This window comes from Phoenix dactylifera, chromosome 15 (genome assembly GCF_009389715.1).
Source record: "Phoenix dactylifera cultivar Barhee BC4 chromosome 15, palm_55x_up_171113_PBpolish2nd_filt_p, whole genome shotgun sequence".
NCBI lineage: Eukaryota > Viridiplantae > Streptophyta > Magnoliopsida > Arecales > Arecaceae > Phoenix > Phoenix dactylifera.
The window spans coordinates 5,522,072-5,542,384 of record NC_052406.1 but is presented as its reverse complement, the minus strand read 5'-3'; the positions used below and the strand labels follow the sequence as shown (position 1 = coordinate 5,542,384).

Here is a 20,313-nt window from a genome sequence, read left to right as displayed (position 1 = left end):
ACGCGTTATTTTATTATTATTATTATCATTATTGCTGCTGCTAAAGAGTGCGAGTCATACTGCATGGTACAAACATATTCAATAAAATCAGCAAACAAAATATCACGGAGTGCCTTAAGCAGCTCCTCCTCTCGAATATATAAAATACCATCAGAATGGCTGGCCACGTAAGTAGCTACTCAACCTATTGCCCCATTGGTCTCTTTAAATACATGCTTGGTCTATAAGACCTCCTCATTCTTATCCATCGTTCAGATGTCTCGAATCAAGAAATGATCTCCATACTGCTCGGGCTATTCTAGATTGAATTGATTACTGTGGCTGAGTCATTTTTTAGTATAATTAAGCTGGCCTGCAGGGCACATTGTGTATGGTGAAGATCTGCACAGGTAACTTGTAACTCAGTACCGATGGTGTCAAGATAGCTCATATGCGCCCACGTTTGGGCCAACATTCCACACCATTAATCCCCATCCAGTCTCGCAATAAATTGGGAAAAAAATTTAAAAAGAATTTATTTATGTCAACATATTATTAACCCATCGTGGGCATTATTAAAGGAAGGGGGGGAGTTTCGATTTGAATGTAAAGCGCTTCTCCTAAGGAGGCCACTGGTGCGCTCCAACGGAGAAGAAAATTTGAGGGAGATTAGGGTTTCTGAGGGCGGTTTATTGGGGGGGAAGAGAGAGAGAGTGAGTGAGTGTAGAGAGATGGAGGGAGGGGAGGAGAAGAGGGCGGCGAATCCGCGGTGCTACATGGATATCAGCATCGGAGGGGAGATGGAAGGGAGGATCGTGGTGGAGCTCTATGACGGGGTGGCGCCGAGGACGGCGGAGAACTTCAGGGCGCTGTGCACCGGGGAGAAAGGCATCGGGCCTAATACCGGCGTGCCGCTCCACTACAAGGTACCTCCTGTCGCTGTGTTTCTGGCTTGTTCGATTGTTTTTCTTTTATTTGCCCTTGGAGTTGGAGGAATTGTGGGGCGAAAGGCGGCTTCTTGTTCTGGTGTTTGAGGGTATCAGAGTCTTTTCCTTGGTTTTGGTCTTGGGTTCTTGTCCTCATGGGCTTGGTGTTGTCCTCACCTGGGGTTGTCCGCAGAGGAACATTCAGTCGTTGTGCATATCTTTTGTTGTTGTTTTTTTTTTGGTTCAATTATTTAGAAAGCGACTCAAGCGAGTCGACTGGTAATAAGAATCTTTAGGTGTCTCGTGCTATATAATATAGATGCTGGAACAACCAGTTTTCTACTGAGTCGACTTGCGTCACGAGTCGACCGAGTTGGAAGTTTGATGGTCTGGATGTGGGAAAAAGAAAAAGTATACATTGGCCATCTTTGTTGTTCTTTCAAAGTCTTAAAAAGATGAAAAAAAAAGATATTCTTGTGAGCATCTTACCATTTTCTTCCTATGCTTATGTTCTTGTCATGTTTAAATTTAAAAAATGAATTATTATTAAATGCATATTGCTTATTTATTTAGTAATAGTGTGGTTTGTGCCTATGAGACATGCAACCAATATGCACGCGGGTGTGCATATATAAATATATATATAGAGAGAGAGACCGGCATCCCCTGGCTTTTCCACCGTCTGGGCTAATATATATAGGGTTTGTATCAAGAGGAGTGCTACTGTTGCTGACAATATTATTTTGAAGGCGAACATGTTTTGCACATTGTGGAACTTATCTTTAGTAATGACCCTATTTCCCTTTGGCAATAGTTATTTGAATTTGATTAATGATTATTATTTTGTTCCCATCATTTCAAATTCTCAATGAAATGGTAGCGACTGTGCTACTGTTTTACTCAAAGAATAGCAATTATTTTGTACTCAAGTGTATGACTTCTGTGATAGTCCTAGTCAAGATGATTGCTGCTATTTATGTCACGCCTCGAACCTAGCACTCGGGTCCGGTACGCAACCAGCCGCATGAGCCCTAGAATAGTGCCCTAAAGATCATGCAAGGCCTAAGATGAACAAAAATTTAATAAATCCATAATTAATTAATTAATTTAAATAGACAAATCCAACATGTCCAGATAATCAAATTTGTTCAATTATAAGAACTTTCATTATTCATCGGTATCAATTAAATTATCTAACTAATTGATGACTCTGACACTCGCACTCCGCGCCCAACCCATCCATGCCTATACATCCTGCAACTCTGAAAAGGGAAAGAAGAAGGGAGGTGAGCTTTACAGTCTAGTAAGAATTCCTACACATCCATACCAATACAATAATAATATGAATTTGAAAACCACAAGAAATCGATGCACATATCATGAAATCATAAACCGGATATCAAGAGCCTCAAATAATCAATATAAGTATGTACGTCAAACATCAATAAAAATCTAGCCACACAAGAATAATATTGCGTATGATAGCTCATAAATCTTCATTACTGTTTTCAATGCTTTTTCTTTCAACTTGATCTGGATCAATTATTTTTCTAACTTTGGGCCACATTCCGGTCACGTTTTCAGCCCGTGACGGGGCAAACCAATAGTGTCACACTTAGAGCCTGTGACGGGCAAACCAATATTGTCACACTTAGAGCTTGTGATGAGCAAACCAATAGTATCACACTTAGCGCTTGTGATGGGCAAACCAATAGTGTCATACTTAGAGCCTGTGATAGACAAACGAATATTGTCACATTTAGAGCCTGTGACGGGCAAACTAATAGTGTCACACTTAGAGCCTATGACGGGTAAACCAATATTGTCACACTTAGAGCCTGTGACAGGCAAACCCATATTGTCACACTTAGAGCCTGTGACGGACAAACCAATAGTAACAAGACGACCCAAAGTCAATGTTTATTTACTCAATTTCACATCCACACATCAATCCTTTTTATTAATTTTCAGCTTTAGATTAACCACGGTCACGTTTCCAGCCCGCGACGGGCAATCAAATAATATCAAAGTTAGTCTATAGCACCACATCCATAAATTCAATTATGCAGGTGTAGGTTATGCGCATGCATGCATCCATTATGATACCAACCATAAGTGAATACGATCAAAATATAATTTAATATAAAATTATTCTTGCTTCTTACTTATCTGGATCATCGAATATCATACATAAACAGGTGTAAAAATATTTATATCATACAGGATTGGCGTACAAAGATTCTTACATTTTGTTGAAAAACTCAGACAGACTAATCATCCGCCCTCACAACGATCTATGAATTGAGATGCGCAGAACCCCGCTCAACATCCTCTTGTTCAACATATTGTTTTCCTACAGAACCAAGTCATCATTAAAAATTATCCAAGATATATGACCAGAACCCTCAAAACAATGATCTCCCCGGATCCAAGTTTAGAGAGAGAGAACCCCAACTAGAGAGAGAATCTAGAGCAAAAAATAATTCGGATAGAGAGAGAAAGTCTAGAGAGAGAAATTAAGAGAGAGGAGAGAAGAAATATGAGAAGAAGAAGAGAGTTGTGAGGCCCTCTCTTCTTCCCGAATAGGTGCTCGGCAGCGGCAGCTGCCTATGGTCAGCGACCCCTGGCGGCCGACGACCCATAGTGTCGCTGGCGGCACCGGGCCCATAAGATGAATAGGGGTTATGACCCCTTAAACCGTGGAACAAAGGCATCCCGTGGCCGGGACCTTGGCCATGGCCTCAGGCCACCGAGAGGAACTGGGGGAAGGGAGCCTCCGACCACCGAGAAGAGCAAGGGGAAGGCCCCGGCGACATGCGTCGGTGACGAATAGAGATTGAAGAAGACTTAGCTTCTGAAAACGGGGGATAACAGAGCTTCCCAAGCACTCTGTCCAAATCCGGCGACCTTCGGCCGGTCCATAGGCTCCAAAGAAACCAGAGAAACGAGAGAGAGGGTAGCTCAGGTCGTACCTCGGTCCTACGACGATTCGGCGAGGTTTTCCGGCGAGGAATCGAGGTGAAGGCTCGGAAAGGAATACTTGAAATCGGTGGCACCTTCTGGCGGTTCTAGTGGTGGAAATCAGAGGAGAAGAAAGGGAGATTTATAGGCGTGATCCTAGAGTTCGAATCGAACTCGGATCGGCCCTTGGGAGCTCTCGCCTCCGCCGGATTCGGGGGAGGAAGAAGACTCCCAGTCGGGGTCTTCTTCCCCTGTTTTCCCCCTTGGACAAGCGTGGATAGCCCTCGGGCCTGGCCCCTCCGGGCTGGCCCACATGCCCACAGGCGGGCTAGTCAGCGGTCGGGCTAGGCTTGGCCCCCTTCGGGCCGGTCCATGAGCCCTATTTTTTTTTTTTTTTGAGGTATTACAATTTATTTAGAAAAACAAATGAAAGTGTTATGTTGGAAATTAAGGTCTGATTTTCAGTTAGGGAAATTAAGGCAATTCCTACACCTGTCAGATAATCTGATGGTTAGTTACCTTATTGGAAGATATGAGAGGCTTTAATCTGCATCAGGACTCAGGATATTTTGAGGTCTTCAATATCCAATAGGCTAGACGAATGTATACCCATTCTCCCAATGCCCAATAGGTGAGGTATGCGATCCCCTTTGCTCTCCAATCCTGTGTAGAACTTGTTGATCTCACATTCCTTTCCATCTTAAACATACTGTTTTGTTTGTGGCACAATTGTGATTTGACATGCTTCACATTGGTTGTTTTTCCACTTAATACTTTGCATAGTGATGGAGTGGGGAGAGCAATGTGATAATGATCTGAATTTGTTTTAACTTCAAATTATTGACTGATCTCTTTTGGAGAAACTTGGATGGAGGTAGTGGGAAAAGCCCCTTACTGTTTTGTAGGTCTTGGTCTTCAATAGGAACTAATTTTGATGTGGGATCCACGAAGCTGATACTTAATTGATGATATGATGCTTGTTGTGGCTACGCTGGTTTTAATATTGTTTTTTCTCTATTCTTGGTCAACCATATCGAAACCCATTTTAGTTAGAACATGATGACAAGCAAAGTTTTTTTAACTTAGTCCCTCTGTCCTATTGGAAGGCGAAACTGATCTACATTCTTTATATCATTTGAAGAATTTTTTTTTGATTCCATAGTCAAAACATTTCTTTGATAAATTGAACTGAGTTAACATGCAGTTCTCCATTGAACTTTTTTTTCCTCAACTTGATCTATTGTATAATAATGAAAACAACAAAATGCGCATGACTGAACTCTACTGTCTTGCTGCTCTTCTGATTTATACAACAGTATAAAGCTATTTGGAGTATATGATACTTTTAACTGCTCATTTCAGGGTACATGTTTTCATCGTGTTATCAAAGGTTTTATGATACAAGGTGGAGATATATCCATGGGTGATGGAACTGGAGGAGAATCCATATATGGACTAAAATTTGAGGATGAGAACTTTTTATTGAAACATGAAAGAAAAGGAATGCTATCAATGGCCAATTCTGGCCCCAACACCAATGGCTCTCAGTTCTTTATTACTACCACTAGAACATCTCATCTAGATGGAAAACATGTTGTGTTTGGCAAGGTGGTTAAAGGTATGGGAATCATTTGGGCAGTTGAGCATACTCCTGTTGGAGATGGTGATTATCCCATTGTTGATGTAATAATTGCGGATTGTGGAGAACTTTCTGAAGGGGCTGATGATGGAGTTTCAGATTTTTTCAAAGATGGTGATATGTATCCAGATTGGCCCAACGACCTTGATGAGAAGCCAAGCAAGGTCTCATGGTGGATGAATGCTGTGGACTCTGCTAAGGCTTTTGGAAATGACTACTTCAAGGTGATTTTCTTAAACCTTGATCTCTGTTCGTGCTGCTATTTATTTTCTTTAATTGGATTATGTAGAATGTTCAGTTTTTAGATTTTGTTTTCATCATATTTGCTTTAATTGGTTTTCCAATGTGAAAGTAATTTAATGTGTTTTTATTTCTTACCCTTTTATATATATGTACATCTTACTATCTTCTGATTGTCTATGTCATCCTTGTATTGTTTCAAAAGAGTGGTACTTGTGTTGAAGGTTCTCTATCTTGTTTCACTTGGTTTTGTTAGATATCAGATTACTCATTCCGAATTTAAAATCTTTTGCTTCAAGCAGAAACAGGACTTTAAGATGGCTCTTAGAAAGTACCGTAAGGGTCTGCGCTACTTGGATGTTTGCTGGGACAAAGAAGAGATTGATGAAGGCAAGCATTATTTGCAATAATTGTAGTTGTTATCTACACATATATACGTACGTAGGCATGTACATACTTATGCATGCATGTATTTGGCAGTAATCTCTTTCTCTCTCTCCATCTTTTTGTGGTTTTGCAGAGAAGAGCTTGTTGTTGCGGAAGACAAAGTCTATTCTACTCACAAATAGCTCTGTAAGCCTTCGTAGTTTTTCACATAGATTTTTTTTACATGCTTATATTTATAATTCTGAATTGATTATTCAAAATGGAACATCCCTACTGTGTTAATCTGAGTAAGTTCCTTGACATCTAATGACCTTAAGCTCTATAAGAAAGTAGTATCCAATCTATATAGGGTTTACCTTTATGCATCAAAGTATTCATAGAGTTTTATAGATTACTCTCCAAGTAACATTAATGGCATTAACATCTTATGCATTGGTTTTGAATTGCTGACCACTTACTATGGGCAAGAGGGAATTGTCATGTACTTTAGGAGGCTAATTGGCGGTTAGACACTGTTTTGACCTACATGAGTTTGAAACAAATAGAAGTATTGATTTTAGTTGTGATGACCAACACTCAAAGCTTTGATTAATTTCATATATGCTTATTCAGCCCATGATGTGAATAAAGTTCGAAAGTTCTGGGAATCTACAGTTTTCATGTCATTTTTCACCAAAGAATTATTGAGATAAAAAAGCATTTCGTCAGATGAACAGGTCCACCCTTTTTATAGTTTGAATTTTGCTGATACAGTGAATCTAGTGGCAAGCATATATTTTGTTCTTTCTGCAAGTGTCACACTAATTAATGATTGTACTAACTCACAAAATTTTCATTGTAGGAATGTCTTTATGATATTTCTTGATCTTGCTGTTAAACTAGAAATTGTCTTTATGGTTAAACAATCTTAGCTCATGTAACCGGAGAGCAATCACAAGTTCTTTCTCACTTTGAAAAGAATCTAAATGTAACTGAAGTAACATGTGCCTCTTTTCTTTATTGTACTACTTTCATCAAGGCTGTCTTTTCTCACTCTTCATGCACTACAATATGTATCTTTAAGATTTTTAAACTTGATCTAGCATAGTATTTTTGATTTCCTTTCTTCTTTTCAGCCAATATATCACGTAGATAATTGAAAGCCAAGGAGTCAACCTTGTTTAACTTTTCCTGCATCCTTGTTATCTCTTTTGGATATTTCAAGATCCTTTTTTGTTTTCATCTCTCTTTAGATTCTCGTTTCCTTGACTGTCTTTTGAATGCCAGTTACCTTTAGGTTCTGTAAGGATTCTCTGCAATATATGTTGATGTAAGTTGCCATCCGAATCTAACATCATATATGGTGCACCTTTTAAGCTCCATTTCCATCCTTAATTTTTCTCTTACTCAGCTTATGTAGGGACTGATTTCTATTGGGGTTGACTGACCTAAATCAATGCAATGCTAAGCAACTCTAACCTCTGGGCCCTGTCATTACTTCATTCATTACTTGCTGTAATAAATATTAGGGTAACATCCCACAAAACCCTAATCCTGTTCCAGATAGAGTGACATGGTGGTGGAAGAGGGAGAGAACCCAAGCATGCTACCTTAGTTTATTGCTTGCTCCACTGTCTGTCAGGCATTGTCCACAGATTGCTTCCTGGTGCTCAGTTGTCAATTCTAGAGGAGAGAATATGGGTTGAAGAGGCTTTATCTGAGAGCAGAATATGAGGAACGAGAGTATATATATTGGGATTCCGGTTGTTCTAAATCTAGACTTGGCCTCTCTGTTCAACCTAGTCAATCCAATGGTACTCATACTAAATTATCGTTTTTTAAAGTTAATGCGCGACTTGTTGGAATTTAGGTTTATTTGTTGATAAGTCTTAATTCTGTGTATGTACGTTTGGAAAAGAGAGCACTATGGATTTATTATCAGCGCACATAAATTACAATTGTCAAAATAAACCAATACCAATAAGCTTAATGTTGATTGATATTGCACCCATCTCAATGCAAATGATTGCAAGCATGATTGCCCTACCAACACACTGCAATTTTCTGTCCTTGTAGACATGTGTCACCTTCTGATCTTGCAACTGCATCTTGTGGTGATGAAGTTTTTTGTGCCTTGGAGGTTTTTATTGTTATCTGATTATGTCCTCAAGATGCTAACAAATATGAAGTTTTTTGTGCCGGGGTGGAGGCTTTCATCATTATCTTGTTATGTCCTCAAGATGCTAACAATTCTGGTCCCGTAGAAACTGAAGCATGTAAAATACCAAACATCTCCTCCATAACATCCCCAGTCCATTTCGGTCAAGCTAGTTCAGCATGTTTTGGGTCTTGCCAGCGCAAACAACACCGGCTGATCCTGCTATCCCCCATGGGTTTTTTTGAAAATATTTATCTTTTAGAGCAAAAAAGAGCTACCCATAAATGATGTCTAGGAAGTTATTTTTGAAGGTCCTTCTGAATACAATTGCCAAGGTGGCCCAATTATGATAGGTAAGGAATACCTTAATCAGGACTATAAAGCTGATATTAGTGTTTTCTTTGGTTTGCTTCTGAGCAAGACAAGGGAATGCTGCTCAGCTGCAGCTTTGCTTACATATTTTCTGGTCTTAGATTGACCACCAGGTTCTACCAGGAAATTCATGACCAATATAACTAATTTATTTAGTTGAACGGCTGGAAGTGCTCATTTAACTGTCCTAGCTAAATATTTGCCTTCTTAGTTAATCGCATAAAATTGCAATCAATTTATTAAGGGGTGCATTCTGTTTATGTGGCTTCTTGGTAACTACAAATGTTTTGCAAGTTTAGTTCTAACAAATTGCTTTTATTTTCTTAAACTCTATGTTTCAGGCATGCAAATTGAAATTAGGAAATTCCAAGGGTGCCTTATTAGATGCTGACTTTGCATTGCGCGAAAGAGAGGGTAATGCCAAAGCATATTACCGCCAAGGCCAGGTTATTATCCTCGATCTGATGACTATTATATAGATTGAAGAAATGATATCTTTCTTCAGTCTGAGATTGTTTTGGTGGACTGAGCCTTATTTTGCACAATATTTAGAACCAGTGTTGTTGTAATATATCATCTTTTTTAAGTTAATACAATATTTATTTCCTACTTTCATGGGAAAGATTGTTTTGCAGGATTTTTGGACATCTTCTTTGGCTGCCATATCGAGGACAAATGATATAGGCCCCATTTGGGGGAGCTTTTGGAGGGCCAAAAAGCACTTTCTGGTCTCCAAAAGCACTTTTGGATGAAAAATGGCGTTTGGTAAAAATTTCGGAAAGCTGTTTTAGCTTTTTCAGAATGCTAAAAACAGCTTTTGGGAGAAGCTCCATTTTGGAGCTTTTCGAAAAAGCTGTTTTGAGTTTTGTTGAAAAGCTATTTTTTTTACCAAAATACCCATAATAAAATATAACAATTACATACTTTGTCCCTTTATAAACCTAAAAATCTGCTGGAGCCCTAACAAAGAACTCTAGCCATGGATCAGACTCCCTTCCGTGCAAGGAAAGGTATTCTTGTTAATATATTGTATTAAATAATTTAATATTATGTTATATTATGAAAAATTAATGTACGCTAATAATTATAATATTTTGTATCTTTATTATTGTATTATACTATAAATATAATATTATATTACATTATATCATAATACATTGATACGTTATGTTAAATAATTTAATATTATATTAAATTATTATGCTATAGTATACAATGTTATATTACTACATTATAATAATATTATATTATATTACAATAATTTTATATTATATCATATATTTATGTATTAATATATATTATGTTTTATTATGCTCTGTTGTATAATACTAATGCAATATTTTTTATGGTAATTTTGTTATACAAAAATACTTTCTTGGTTTGTTTACCAAACACATGTTAAAATGCCATAGCACTTTAGAAATGTAGTTACCAAACAGTAAACAGCTTTTTATAAAAGCTCTACTTCAAAAAGCTCTACTTCCAACAGCTCTATCTCTAAAAGTTTTACTACCAACAGCTCCCCCAAACAGGGTCATATTACTCCTAAGATATGGATTTCTCGTATCTACTTACTATAGTTGTCGCAAAGAAATTTTTGTAATGGTTTTTATGATTTGCCCAATGTATGTGCTACACTTCTATTGTAATCTAGAAATTATGGTATGTCGAACCGGCCCGAACTGCCCGGTTCGACCTGTACCGAGCCGATCCAGTAGAAAACCGGGTCGGTTTGTCTATTAAAGGTTTTGGCCCCAAACCGGCCGAAACGGATTTCGAACCGATCGGAACCGGCCATAAGTGGACCGAACTGGCCGAAATCGTTCGGAACCGGCTGATTTCGTTCAAACTCGATGCAAACCGGAGTCGACCCAGTTCAGATTGGGCCCCCTCCCCCTTCCTTTCTTTTGTTAAAAGGGGTTGGGAAGGCTTTCGGCCTTCCTAACATCTTCTTCTCTGTTTGGTTTAGACTTTAGTCTAAATGGCTCCCCTTTCCTCCTAATTTGTAAAATCATACCGATTCAGCGTGATTGAAGAAAGATTCGAGTCTAAATAAGTTATGCTTCCTCTCTCCTATCTCATTTTTTTTATTTTTTTGGCTCCAAAAAATAGCTCAAAATTTACAAAATAAGGAGAGATCGTGCCAAAATTTTTGATTGGGAATTGATTTCATGCTATGTTGTAGATCTATGGATGATCTATACGATGACATAAAATTTTTTATTTTTTAGATCATTTATAATTTTTAAAATTTAAAATATATTTTTGGATTAAAAAATAAAAAATAGATATATATATATAATTTTTTTTAAAAAAATAGTAAAATTAAAAATATATTTAGGAACATGCAAACAACTCTTTAGCAAAATTTGGTGTTCATTTATTCAAGTTTTGATACAATCATGTCTCGAGTCGGAACTATTGGAACTGTAACTGGTGCAACACAAAGTTCAAGGAAGGAGGGATAAGCAGGCTGAAGCAGCACTTAGTTGGTGATTACCTCGACGTATTTGTGTCGAAAATGTCCACAAGAGGTTCGTTAGCTGATGAAAAAGCACTTCACTTATTTCAGAGCAGCGAGTGAGAGGGTTCCAAAAAGAAGGTGGAGGACTCTTGAGCTGTAGAACCACTTTTCTATCACTTTAGGAAGTCAGAGGAGATGTCTGCTCTAGATGATAAGGAGGTATAGGTTCAGGCTGCTATGCAGACGAGCCTGGATGATCAGTGGTAACAAGATAAGGTGGCCAGGCATAGGGCACAATTTAGACCCTCATACTACGAGTCGGGCTCTGGTTCTACGAGCAACAGGGCAAATCTAGAGTTTAGAACAACCTCCTCGGTTAAGAAGGTCGTCAGTAGAGGCGGTGGCCGTATTGCATCTATGCTAGAGGCTTTTAGTAGCAAAAAGAAGTCATCCAGGAAGATTCTACCAGGAGCCACCATCCATGATTTAGATCCACATGCCTTTTTCGGTAGGAATTCGAAGCAGCAGAGGGTTGACACAATATTAAAAAATGATAAGAAGGATATGTGGCGAGCTATTGGATTCTGGTTTCACTTCAGCTACATTCCAGTGAATGTGGCAGACAATACGTACTATAGGTTGCCATATTTTTCATACAGGCTGTCAGTCTCGGTGTAGATCCTCGAGGACCGAAGGACATGTACGGTCAACTTTTAGACAATAATAAGGAGCTAAAGAAGTGGATTACCTCATACAAGAGTAAGTGGCCTGCATATGGACTGACGATGATGGGTGATTGTTGGGCTGGTCCTATCAGGCAGAGCATTATCAACTTCTTGACGTATTGTGATACAAGGATTTTCTTCCACAAGTCAGTTAATTCTTCCGATCAGGTGCACGACGCCACGTGCATCCTCATATTGATGGAGGTGATTGATTAGGTAGAAGAGGAGAATGTCGTGCAGGTCATCACTGATAGTGGACCATAATATAAGGCATCCAGAAAAATCTTGATAGAGTGGTGACCAGATTTTCTGGACTCTATGTGCTGCACATTGTATCGATCTCATGTTGATGGTCATTGCATAGATTTGTAAGGTGTAACGAACAATGGAGATAGCTCAAACCATCACCAGATATATTTATAATAGTACATGAGTCCTTGTATTGATAAAGAGTTATGTAGGGGGAGAGATTTTTGATATCAGAAGTCACACGATTTGCTACCACTTGGGTTGCACTTGATAGCCTTCTTGAGTGGAAAACAGCCCTACGTCAGATGTTTGTTAGTCTTGAGTAGCAGAAAAATACATTTACGAGGGTCAGCACTGGAGGAAGTATTGTCGAGGACTTGGTGATAAGGTAGACATTCTGGCAGCGGATCAAGAAGATAGTGAAGGCTATCATACCATTGTATGAAGTGCTTTAGGTCGTGGACAGCGAGAGATACTCCCAGATGGGCTTCTTGTATCATATGATGGAGAGGGCAAAGATTTAGATCAAGAAGGTACATCTGACTTATGTCTAGGAGTACATTGATATTATTAAGTGGCGGTGGGACTACTAGATGGATAGGGACTTGCATCTAGTAGATAAGTAAGAACATCGAAAATTAGACTGCTTCTGTACTTGTATAATTTTACTAAGACAATAACGAACTTTATCTGCACTATACTATCTGAACCCAAAGTTTCAGCATACCATAACTGAAAGCGATATCGATGATGAACTTCTATTCGCTCTGCGTAATGTGATTTAAAAGATGGAGCCTGATCCAAAAGTCGCAGCTATATGTCTAAAAGAGATAAGTTAACTTAAGTGACATGTGTAAGTTAATTGGTATTTTCAATTATTAACATATTATAATATGGTTCTTTTTACAGACCAAAATATTTAGAGAGGACATCGACAGCTTTGGAGTCTCGATAGCTGTCGTACGTAAGAAAAGTATAAATCCAGATGTAGTACACATCAGGAGGATATTTACTTGACGTTAGATGGTTACTAATATGATACGATCTTATACGTAATTTTTCTCAATATTTTTGCAGTTGAATAGTGGATTCATTTTGGTTTGTCTGCAAAAAATTTTAAGCGACTAGTTATCCAGATTCTCTTCCAGATGGTCTTCTCGAGTGGCTGTGAGCATAATTAGTCCACCTTTGCTATCATCCACAACAAACAGAGGAACTATTTGACACAAAAGTGTCTCAAAATCTTGTATATGTTCACTATAATATGAGGTCGAGGTTGAAGTGCATTCAGAAGAAAGTAGAGCTAAAGTACACAGATTCGATCAGTAGTGCTTTCATTGATGATGAGGATGATCCTATGATCGGATGGTTTGTGGGTCAGTAGCAAAAATCGGAGCTTGATGAGCGATGATCACCTTCACGATCGGCCAGTTTCATAGCCAGTGACGCTAGGGCCGATGCAGGGCAATGGATAGAGAGCAATATTCCATACATCTTTTCAGCTGATCAGCCACAGCCACGGAGAGCCGGTCACCATGACTCCTTGTTCGAGATATTTTCTTAGAGATATGATCGAGAGATGCTTAGACGAGGCCACTACACTACCCGATCGATTTGGTTAGGAGGGCGACATACATCCTTCCAACATAGCCTAGTAGGAAAGGGTACGAAGGGTAAGTAGGCAGCGAGTGGCACGAAGGGTAAGCAGGCAGCGAGTGGCACGAAGGGTAAGCAGGCAGCGAGTGGCACGAAGGGTAAGCAGGCAGCGAGTGACACGAAGGATAAGCAGACAGCGAGTGGCACGAAAGGTAAGTAGGCAGTTGCCAACACACCAAAAAAGGAAAACAAAAGGCACATGCAATCCTAATGGAGAGTGTGGAGGAGCCAGTTCACTCAGATTCAGAGATCAGAAGTAGCAGTTCTGCTGGTCATGGTTCTATTAACCAACAGAGAGTGGAGGATATGAGACCATCGTTTATGAGATACAGCTGTAGGGTGGTCTTTGATTCACAGATGAGTTTCAGTTTACACATGCTACACAGGATACGGACCACGATACACAATTTGGTAAAACTCGTGAGGATACGATTGCATATAGAAGATGGACTCCTCGAGATTATTCAGGCAGACACGATGCAACTGTAGATGACCTCACACGTGAAGTAGAATCCATAAACGTATCATATTTCGGGCCATATACTGGATCCTATTATCTGCAGTCACATGCAGCCTATGACCCATACGAATATGGATATGAATATGGTGCATGGTCTGCTGTACCGGTCGGTACGGGCCGGTACCGGCCGATACATATCGGTACCGGACCCTACCGGTACGGTACAGCTACAAATTTCGGTACCGAACCGTACCGGCCCGTACCGACCGGTACCGACGCGTACCGGCCCGTACCGACCGGTACCGACGCGTACCGGCCCGTACCGACCGGTACCGACCCATACCGACTCGGTACCAGCCCGTCCCGAATCGGTACCGGCCCGAACCGACCAGTCCGTACCGGCTCCAATTTTTTTTTGCTTTTAACCCCATCGGTACAGTACCGGTTCGGCTCGGTTTGGTTCGGTACCGTATCGGTACCGATGCCCACCGGTACGTCGGTACAGTCGGTACCGCGTACCATTATGGTGTGTCTAAAATATCTTTTGGTAGCTACTATCCGACGCAATCCGAAGCATCTTATAGGTCGGATTTTGTTGTCGGCTTATTCGTATGGGCCCTTTCACAATCATTTTATCAGCCATTTTATCGGTTAGAGGATACCTCTCAGAGCTACAACTTCAGCAAAAGATCCAAAAGTGCTTATAATCTAAAGCGTGTTCCTTATAAGATGAACATACAAGACTACAACGTCGCTTGGTTAGAAGGGTGAGCTGATCTGCCTCCTGACTATGCTAATAATTCGGATATCTACGAGAGGCTTCGCCACTTAACGAGATTTTAGATATTAGTATGTATGTTATACTTTAAATATATGTAATTAATTGTATTATTTTATATTTTTTACCTCATTACTTGATTTGAGGATATTTCATGTAGCTTCTTGTAGTGTGCAACATCTCACTAATCATTTTATATTTTTATCATTTAAAAACAATAAGATGCATCATTTAGGTTAAACCGGGATCATAAAAACATCAAAATATATATATATATAAAATCAAATTAGACTTAAAATTATTGAAAAAGTTGAAAAGATTGATTATTAATTAATTGAATTTAAAAAACTCAAAAAAGAAAGGGGCATGCCAGTTCGGAACTGGCACGCCCAAGCGTACCGTATGTTGGTATAGTACCGAACAGCTACTATACCAACCCGTTCGCTGATCGGTATGGGCCTCGGAACTGGTTCGGCAGATCTTGCTAGAAATAAATATTTTTGTCAATAGCAGCACTCCGCCTGTAAGTCAACACCTTGTTTTTGCAATGAAAACATGGTCCGATATTTGTGAGAGAATCAGGGATTGGCTCACACCAAAATTTGACCTGGACATGAACCTGATAAGTCCCAATGCAACTCGATACATTTTGTTTTTTTTTTCTTGTTTTGGATCCTGATTCACACCAGATCTCTGCTGTTGTTGGGATATGGTTCGTATATGATGCAGCACATTCATGCATCTGACAATGACAGATTGCAGACTGCCATGATATCTTGTTTTTCATGTACATGTAGTTAAATTTAAGAGACTTCACTCAACAGACTACTGCACTTGGTTGTGGATGGTTATCATGTTTCTCATGATTTTCTGGATGCTTTTTTTTTCATTATTATTTTGTTTCTGCTGCTGTTTTTGTTTGTTTGCAAGTCATGGATGGCGTAAGTTATTCCTTTGTAAATTGATCAGGCACACATGTCACTTAATGATGTGGATGCTGCAGTGGAAAGTTTCAAGAAGGCACTAGAGTTAGAGCCAAATGATGGTTTGGGCTTTTCTTTAATTTGTTTACTTTCAGTTGGATATATGCAATTGATAAGCTGTTGATTTGATTTGCGGTATTTATTAGGAGGCATAAAGAAAGAGCTTGCTGCTGCAAAGAAGAAGGTGAGAATAATATTATCAAGTGCACTTCATTCCAGTGTGCTGATAATTCTAGATATATATGAATATTTAAAACTGTTCGCAGATTGCTGATAGACGGGATCAAGAACGAAAGGCTTATTCCAGAATGTTCCAAGTCTCAGTAAAATCAGATGCAAATAATGAGGTTGTGATATCTTGATTCCTTAAGTTCAGAAAAAAGCTTCTTAATATTCTTAGGTGTACAAGTATTTGCAGTAGCAGACTTCGTGTCTTTGGGTGTTTTCTTCTTTGCAGGGGAGACGTTGCTGAAAAAATTCAGGTCTAAAAAATTTAGTGGAAATCTTTTGACAAGTGTGTAGATATATCAGGTTCTCATTTAACATAGAAAGGTTCCGGTATTTATTGTTTCATTCGCTAAAGTTGCTTTGCATTATTTGATACAACTAGAAGATCATACCTTTTTTTTGGTGTTTACTGCAGGTATATAATTGGGACTGAAGAAAAAAAAAAGTCCCGATCCCTTGAGATGGATGTATACAGAAAAGGATAAAGAAGTTTAAGCCATTTTTTCTCAAAAATAGTTGGTGTTGCATCAGGATATTGTAGTAATAGGCTGTTTAGATGAGGGATGTTTAGACTACTACAAATATTCCATTTGGCTCTCCACATAAACTCTCATACTTTTTATGAATTGGATGATTTATTCTTGACATTTTACTCATTCCTTTGACTTATCTATCTCACCTTTTTTCCTAATCCTTTATATTACTGGTAGATTTTATAATTCTCACCTAGCTGGGTTTAATGCTTCCACAAAGCTTAAGCTTTTGTAATTTTGTATGGCATATTTATGGTTCTCAACTGCTTTTCTTGGTTGCTCCGATCTTGTGCCTTCGCAGTCATGTCTCTCTTGATTGATTTGTTGTTGCCCATTTTTGCAGTTCTAAATGAGGTGCTTCCAGGGCAGTTCACCGTTTTCCCAGCACGTAATATCTATCAGATAATTTTCTGAGTTCCAATCCTGTCCCTTGCATATCAACCCTTTTGATGCTGTTCAAGTTTTTATATATGCTTGTGACTGGAAATGGGGTTTGGAACTTACAAGATGGCAGTAACTGCAGTCTTTTTTAAAACTGAAAGGCAGTAGATGCAGTCATACACGCACAACGCACACATAGATAAAAAATTAAAGTTAGACATTAATTATATAATATATGGATAACTTTAGTTGGTTCTCCAGTCATAAGTTTGGTGTAAGTAGCACTTTTGAATAATGTGTTAGTTCTATTTCTAGCCATTATCTTGACCTCCATAAATATTGTATACCATCTGCAACAGTTTTAAAACTCATTGTTACAAAGTCCATCTTCTGTTGCGGCTATAAAGAACCATTGCCATGCATAAACTTCTAACAACATATACAAGTAGCAGCAGCAATATTATATACTTGTGAGTTGTGACAGTTCTTAAAACCAACAGTATTAGCTATCATTTACTCTAATGGTTACAGGGTTACCATCCGCAACGAAAACTTTCAGTATAATTCATGAACAACCGCCATAATATTTATATACTTTCATGGCAGCTTTTTTAAAATAGTCATTATAAAGTACTATTTTTTTTGCAGCAAGTAGAGGGTACCATTGTTATGTAACATTTTTTTTTTAAGTATGTAACAATTATAAGCAACGGCTGGAAGTTTGGTGGTTACCGGTCCGACCGTGATCGCCCGTCAAATCTCTAACCCCTGCATCTTGCATCAATGTCCAACTTCTCCCTTCTCGTCTTCGATCCCTCCGCAACCATCCTCTACGTGTATCGCCTCCATCCCCCCTCATGCAAATTTATATGTATTGTTTCACGATCGAATTGAATCATGAGCTCAGCAGTGGATCGAATTGATTCATGAGCTCAGCAGTGGATCTTATCCAATCAATAATTAGTACCAAATATGGCCTCATGCCTCATCTAGCCCATTTGCCATTACCTTATTATGCTTTGGCTTGACCTCCTTCATAACCCATTGCCTCAACGACCATTCTTACTGCATTACGCACCAGCTATGGATAGACTTTCAACCCATTACCCAAATTGATTCGCTACCTTTGGTCCAGGAAGAGGGTATGGCTCCGGCATTTCATCGAGCATTTTTTTTCTTTTCCATTGTCCGATCAGTAAAGTCTGGCCATAGGATCACCATCTGATGCAGCGTCTCCTCAGAATTCTATCCCTCGTTTTTCTTGGCCTACTGAGGAGGATAAAGGTATGGGGCTACCCCTATCAGGGAAATCTTCTTGTTCATTGGCTCAATTTAGGTTGATCGAGTTGTTGTCCATGGCGGCTTGTCGGGTGAACTGTTCAGGTCAACAAGTCAAGCAAGTTTTCATAAATCACGAAATATAACCCCATTCGTTATTGCTGGGGGGCAATAGGACTGGATTCACTTAATTGACCCGCCCGAGTCTCAAAAACATTAGCCTTTGTAACCCTTCTCCAACTACCATCTCCTTCAAGAACTACTTCCATACTCAGAGAGGAGACACTCAATGAGGTCCAGCGGATTTGTACGCATAACATCCTAGTTGACAAGGCAATTAAACTCGCTAGCTTTATCCTTGCCTTGCCAGCTAATCCATCTAGGCACAACTTGTAGATGGCCATGTAATTTCAAGGCAATGCGAAGATGACAACATTAAGGGCACATTTCGTTCCTGACCGAAATTGAAATCAAAATCAGAATTGGAATCGGATTGGATTAGAATGGAAATAGGAATAGCCATATCCTCCTACATGTTTGGTTTGTGACTAGAATCGGAATGAAATTTGAGTACTAGGGAAAAGTAGGGTTGGGTTTGGGGCATTTCTTTTTTTTTTTTTGGAATCGAAATTGGAATGGGACTCCCTCCAACCAAACAGTTGGAATAAAAGTTATTCATTCTTATTTCCATTCTAGGGTCCACCTCCTCTCAACCAAATGTGCCCTAAGAATAGTGAGACACCTTTCGAAAGAAAGTTCCTCTTCCAAGGTGCATGCTAGCGCTCTATGCCGCCACGAGGGGATGAGATGGTCCCTCCTTGTAAGTTTGTGATTGCTAAGGTAGTCCCAAGTACATAGAAGGACTAAGTTTGCGGTGTAGTAGTTTAGCAAGTGAGACCACTTCATCTCTCTCTATGTTGACGTAGAACTTTGAGATTGGACATGATTCCGAAGCTCACGAGATATCTCTTAAATAGCAACTAGGTAAGGTTAGAATGCCGCAATTTATGCGACTGGATCGCAACTTGCTTTAATCTTCATGTGATGTCTGGCGCTTTTTTTCTCGAACGTTTGGTGATCGAAGGCAATGATGGAGGTTGGCCAAGGGGCCGACTGGTTATGGGGGATGGCTGCTCCCGAGGAGAGTTGAGACCAACTCCTTGTGGTTGGTGATGGGCTAGGCACCCTCCTGGCAGCCGGTGTGGACCAACTACAAGATATCGGAGGAGCTGAGCACCTCCAATGACACTTCATGGAGGCCCTCGATTTGCTATCGGAATGTGTTAAGACATCTAGAAAAACATGGAGCTCAACGATGGTGATTGTGCGAAGCCTTGGCCGGAAAGTACCAGCAGAGTGGATTGCCTGGAGTTGCGATTCAAGGAAAAGTTGGACTACAATGTTGAATCTTTTTCGATGGCGGAGGAACCCCACACCTTCCACTTCAAGAACGAAGATAATAGGAACACGACGCTAGCCAATGGTCCTTAGCTGGTGGCGGGCCAGCATTAAAATGAATAAATAATGTGATTGCACGTGCAAGGTCCATGGATGTAAAATTAAGCTCGTATTATACTATTCCTAAAGGCATGCAACAATGGAAGCATCATCATGGAATGGTATAATTATGCTTTTCTTTAGGATGAAAACCCTAGGTGCAGTCAGGACCAAATGGCAGGCAATACAATTCCCATGCCGGGTACTTTCTTTTAAATCAGCTTTTACAAGCATAATACATAGGGCATGATGGCCCATTTTCTTTGCAGGATGGTCCCTCGAAAAAGAGACGGGGCCTCAAGGCCAGGCCCACTTGATGGTAGACCCCTACCTAAGTTCATACTTTTCTAACGTACCATGCTAATGTGAGCTGGATCTAGCCTACTTGATGCTGATTGATGGATAGACTTCTTTTCCGTATCCATTGTGAGGGAAATCTA

The 20,313-nt window shown here is 39.5% G+C and overlaps 1 protein-coding gene across 3 annotated transcripts; it reads left to right on the top strand.

The window, feature by feature from the left end:
• The first annotated feature begins 589 nt into the window (after positions 1 to 589).
• Positions 590 to 16,995, top strand: LOC103711990 (peptidyl-prolyl cis-trans isomerase CYP40-like). Of its 3 annotated transcripts, none has more exons than XR_604872.4 (10): positions 590 to 905; positions 5,229 to 5,729; positions 6,048 to 6,135; positions 6,266 to 6,318; positions 8,983 to 9,087; positions 15,943 to 16,018; positions 16,103 to 16,140; positions 16,223 to 16,303; positions 16,414 to 16,487; positions 16,600 to 16,995. XR_604872.4 is itself a non-coding variant. In XM_008798353.4 (9 exons), exons 1-9 carry the CDS (start codon positions 711 to 713, stop codon positions 16,615 to 16,617), a joined length of 1,155 nt encoding a protein of 384 aa, XP_008796575.1. In that variant the 5' UTR covers positions 590 to 710; the 3' UTR covers positions 16,618 to 16,995. The 3 variants fall into 3 exon arrangements, 1 of the variants encoding a protein (XP_008796575.1); XR_005515121.1 differs by having other exon boundaries at positions 16,414 to 16,508; XM_008798353.4 differs by lacking the exon at positions 16,414 to 16,487.
• Positions 16,996 to 20,313: the final 3,318 nt, after the last annotated feature.

Excerpts from the sequence above, each read along its gene's own strand:
- LOC103711990 (XM_008798353.4), top strand. The coding sequence starts at position 711 with ATGGAGGGAGGGGAGGAGAAGAGGGCGGCGAATCCGCGGTGCTACATG. Across the intron at positions 6,136-6,265 it reads CAAAGAAGAGATTGATGAAG|AGAAGAGCTTGTTGTTGCGG; the intron begins GCAAGCATTATT and ends GTGGTTTTGCAG. Across the intron at positions 9,088-15,942 it reads CATATTACCGCCAAGGCCAG|GCACACATGTCACTTAATGA; the intron begins GTTATTATCCTC and ends TAAATTGATCAG.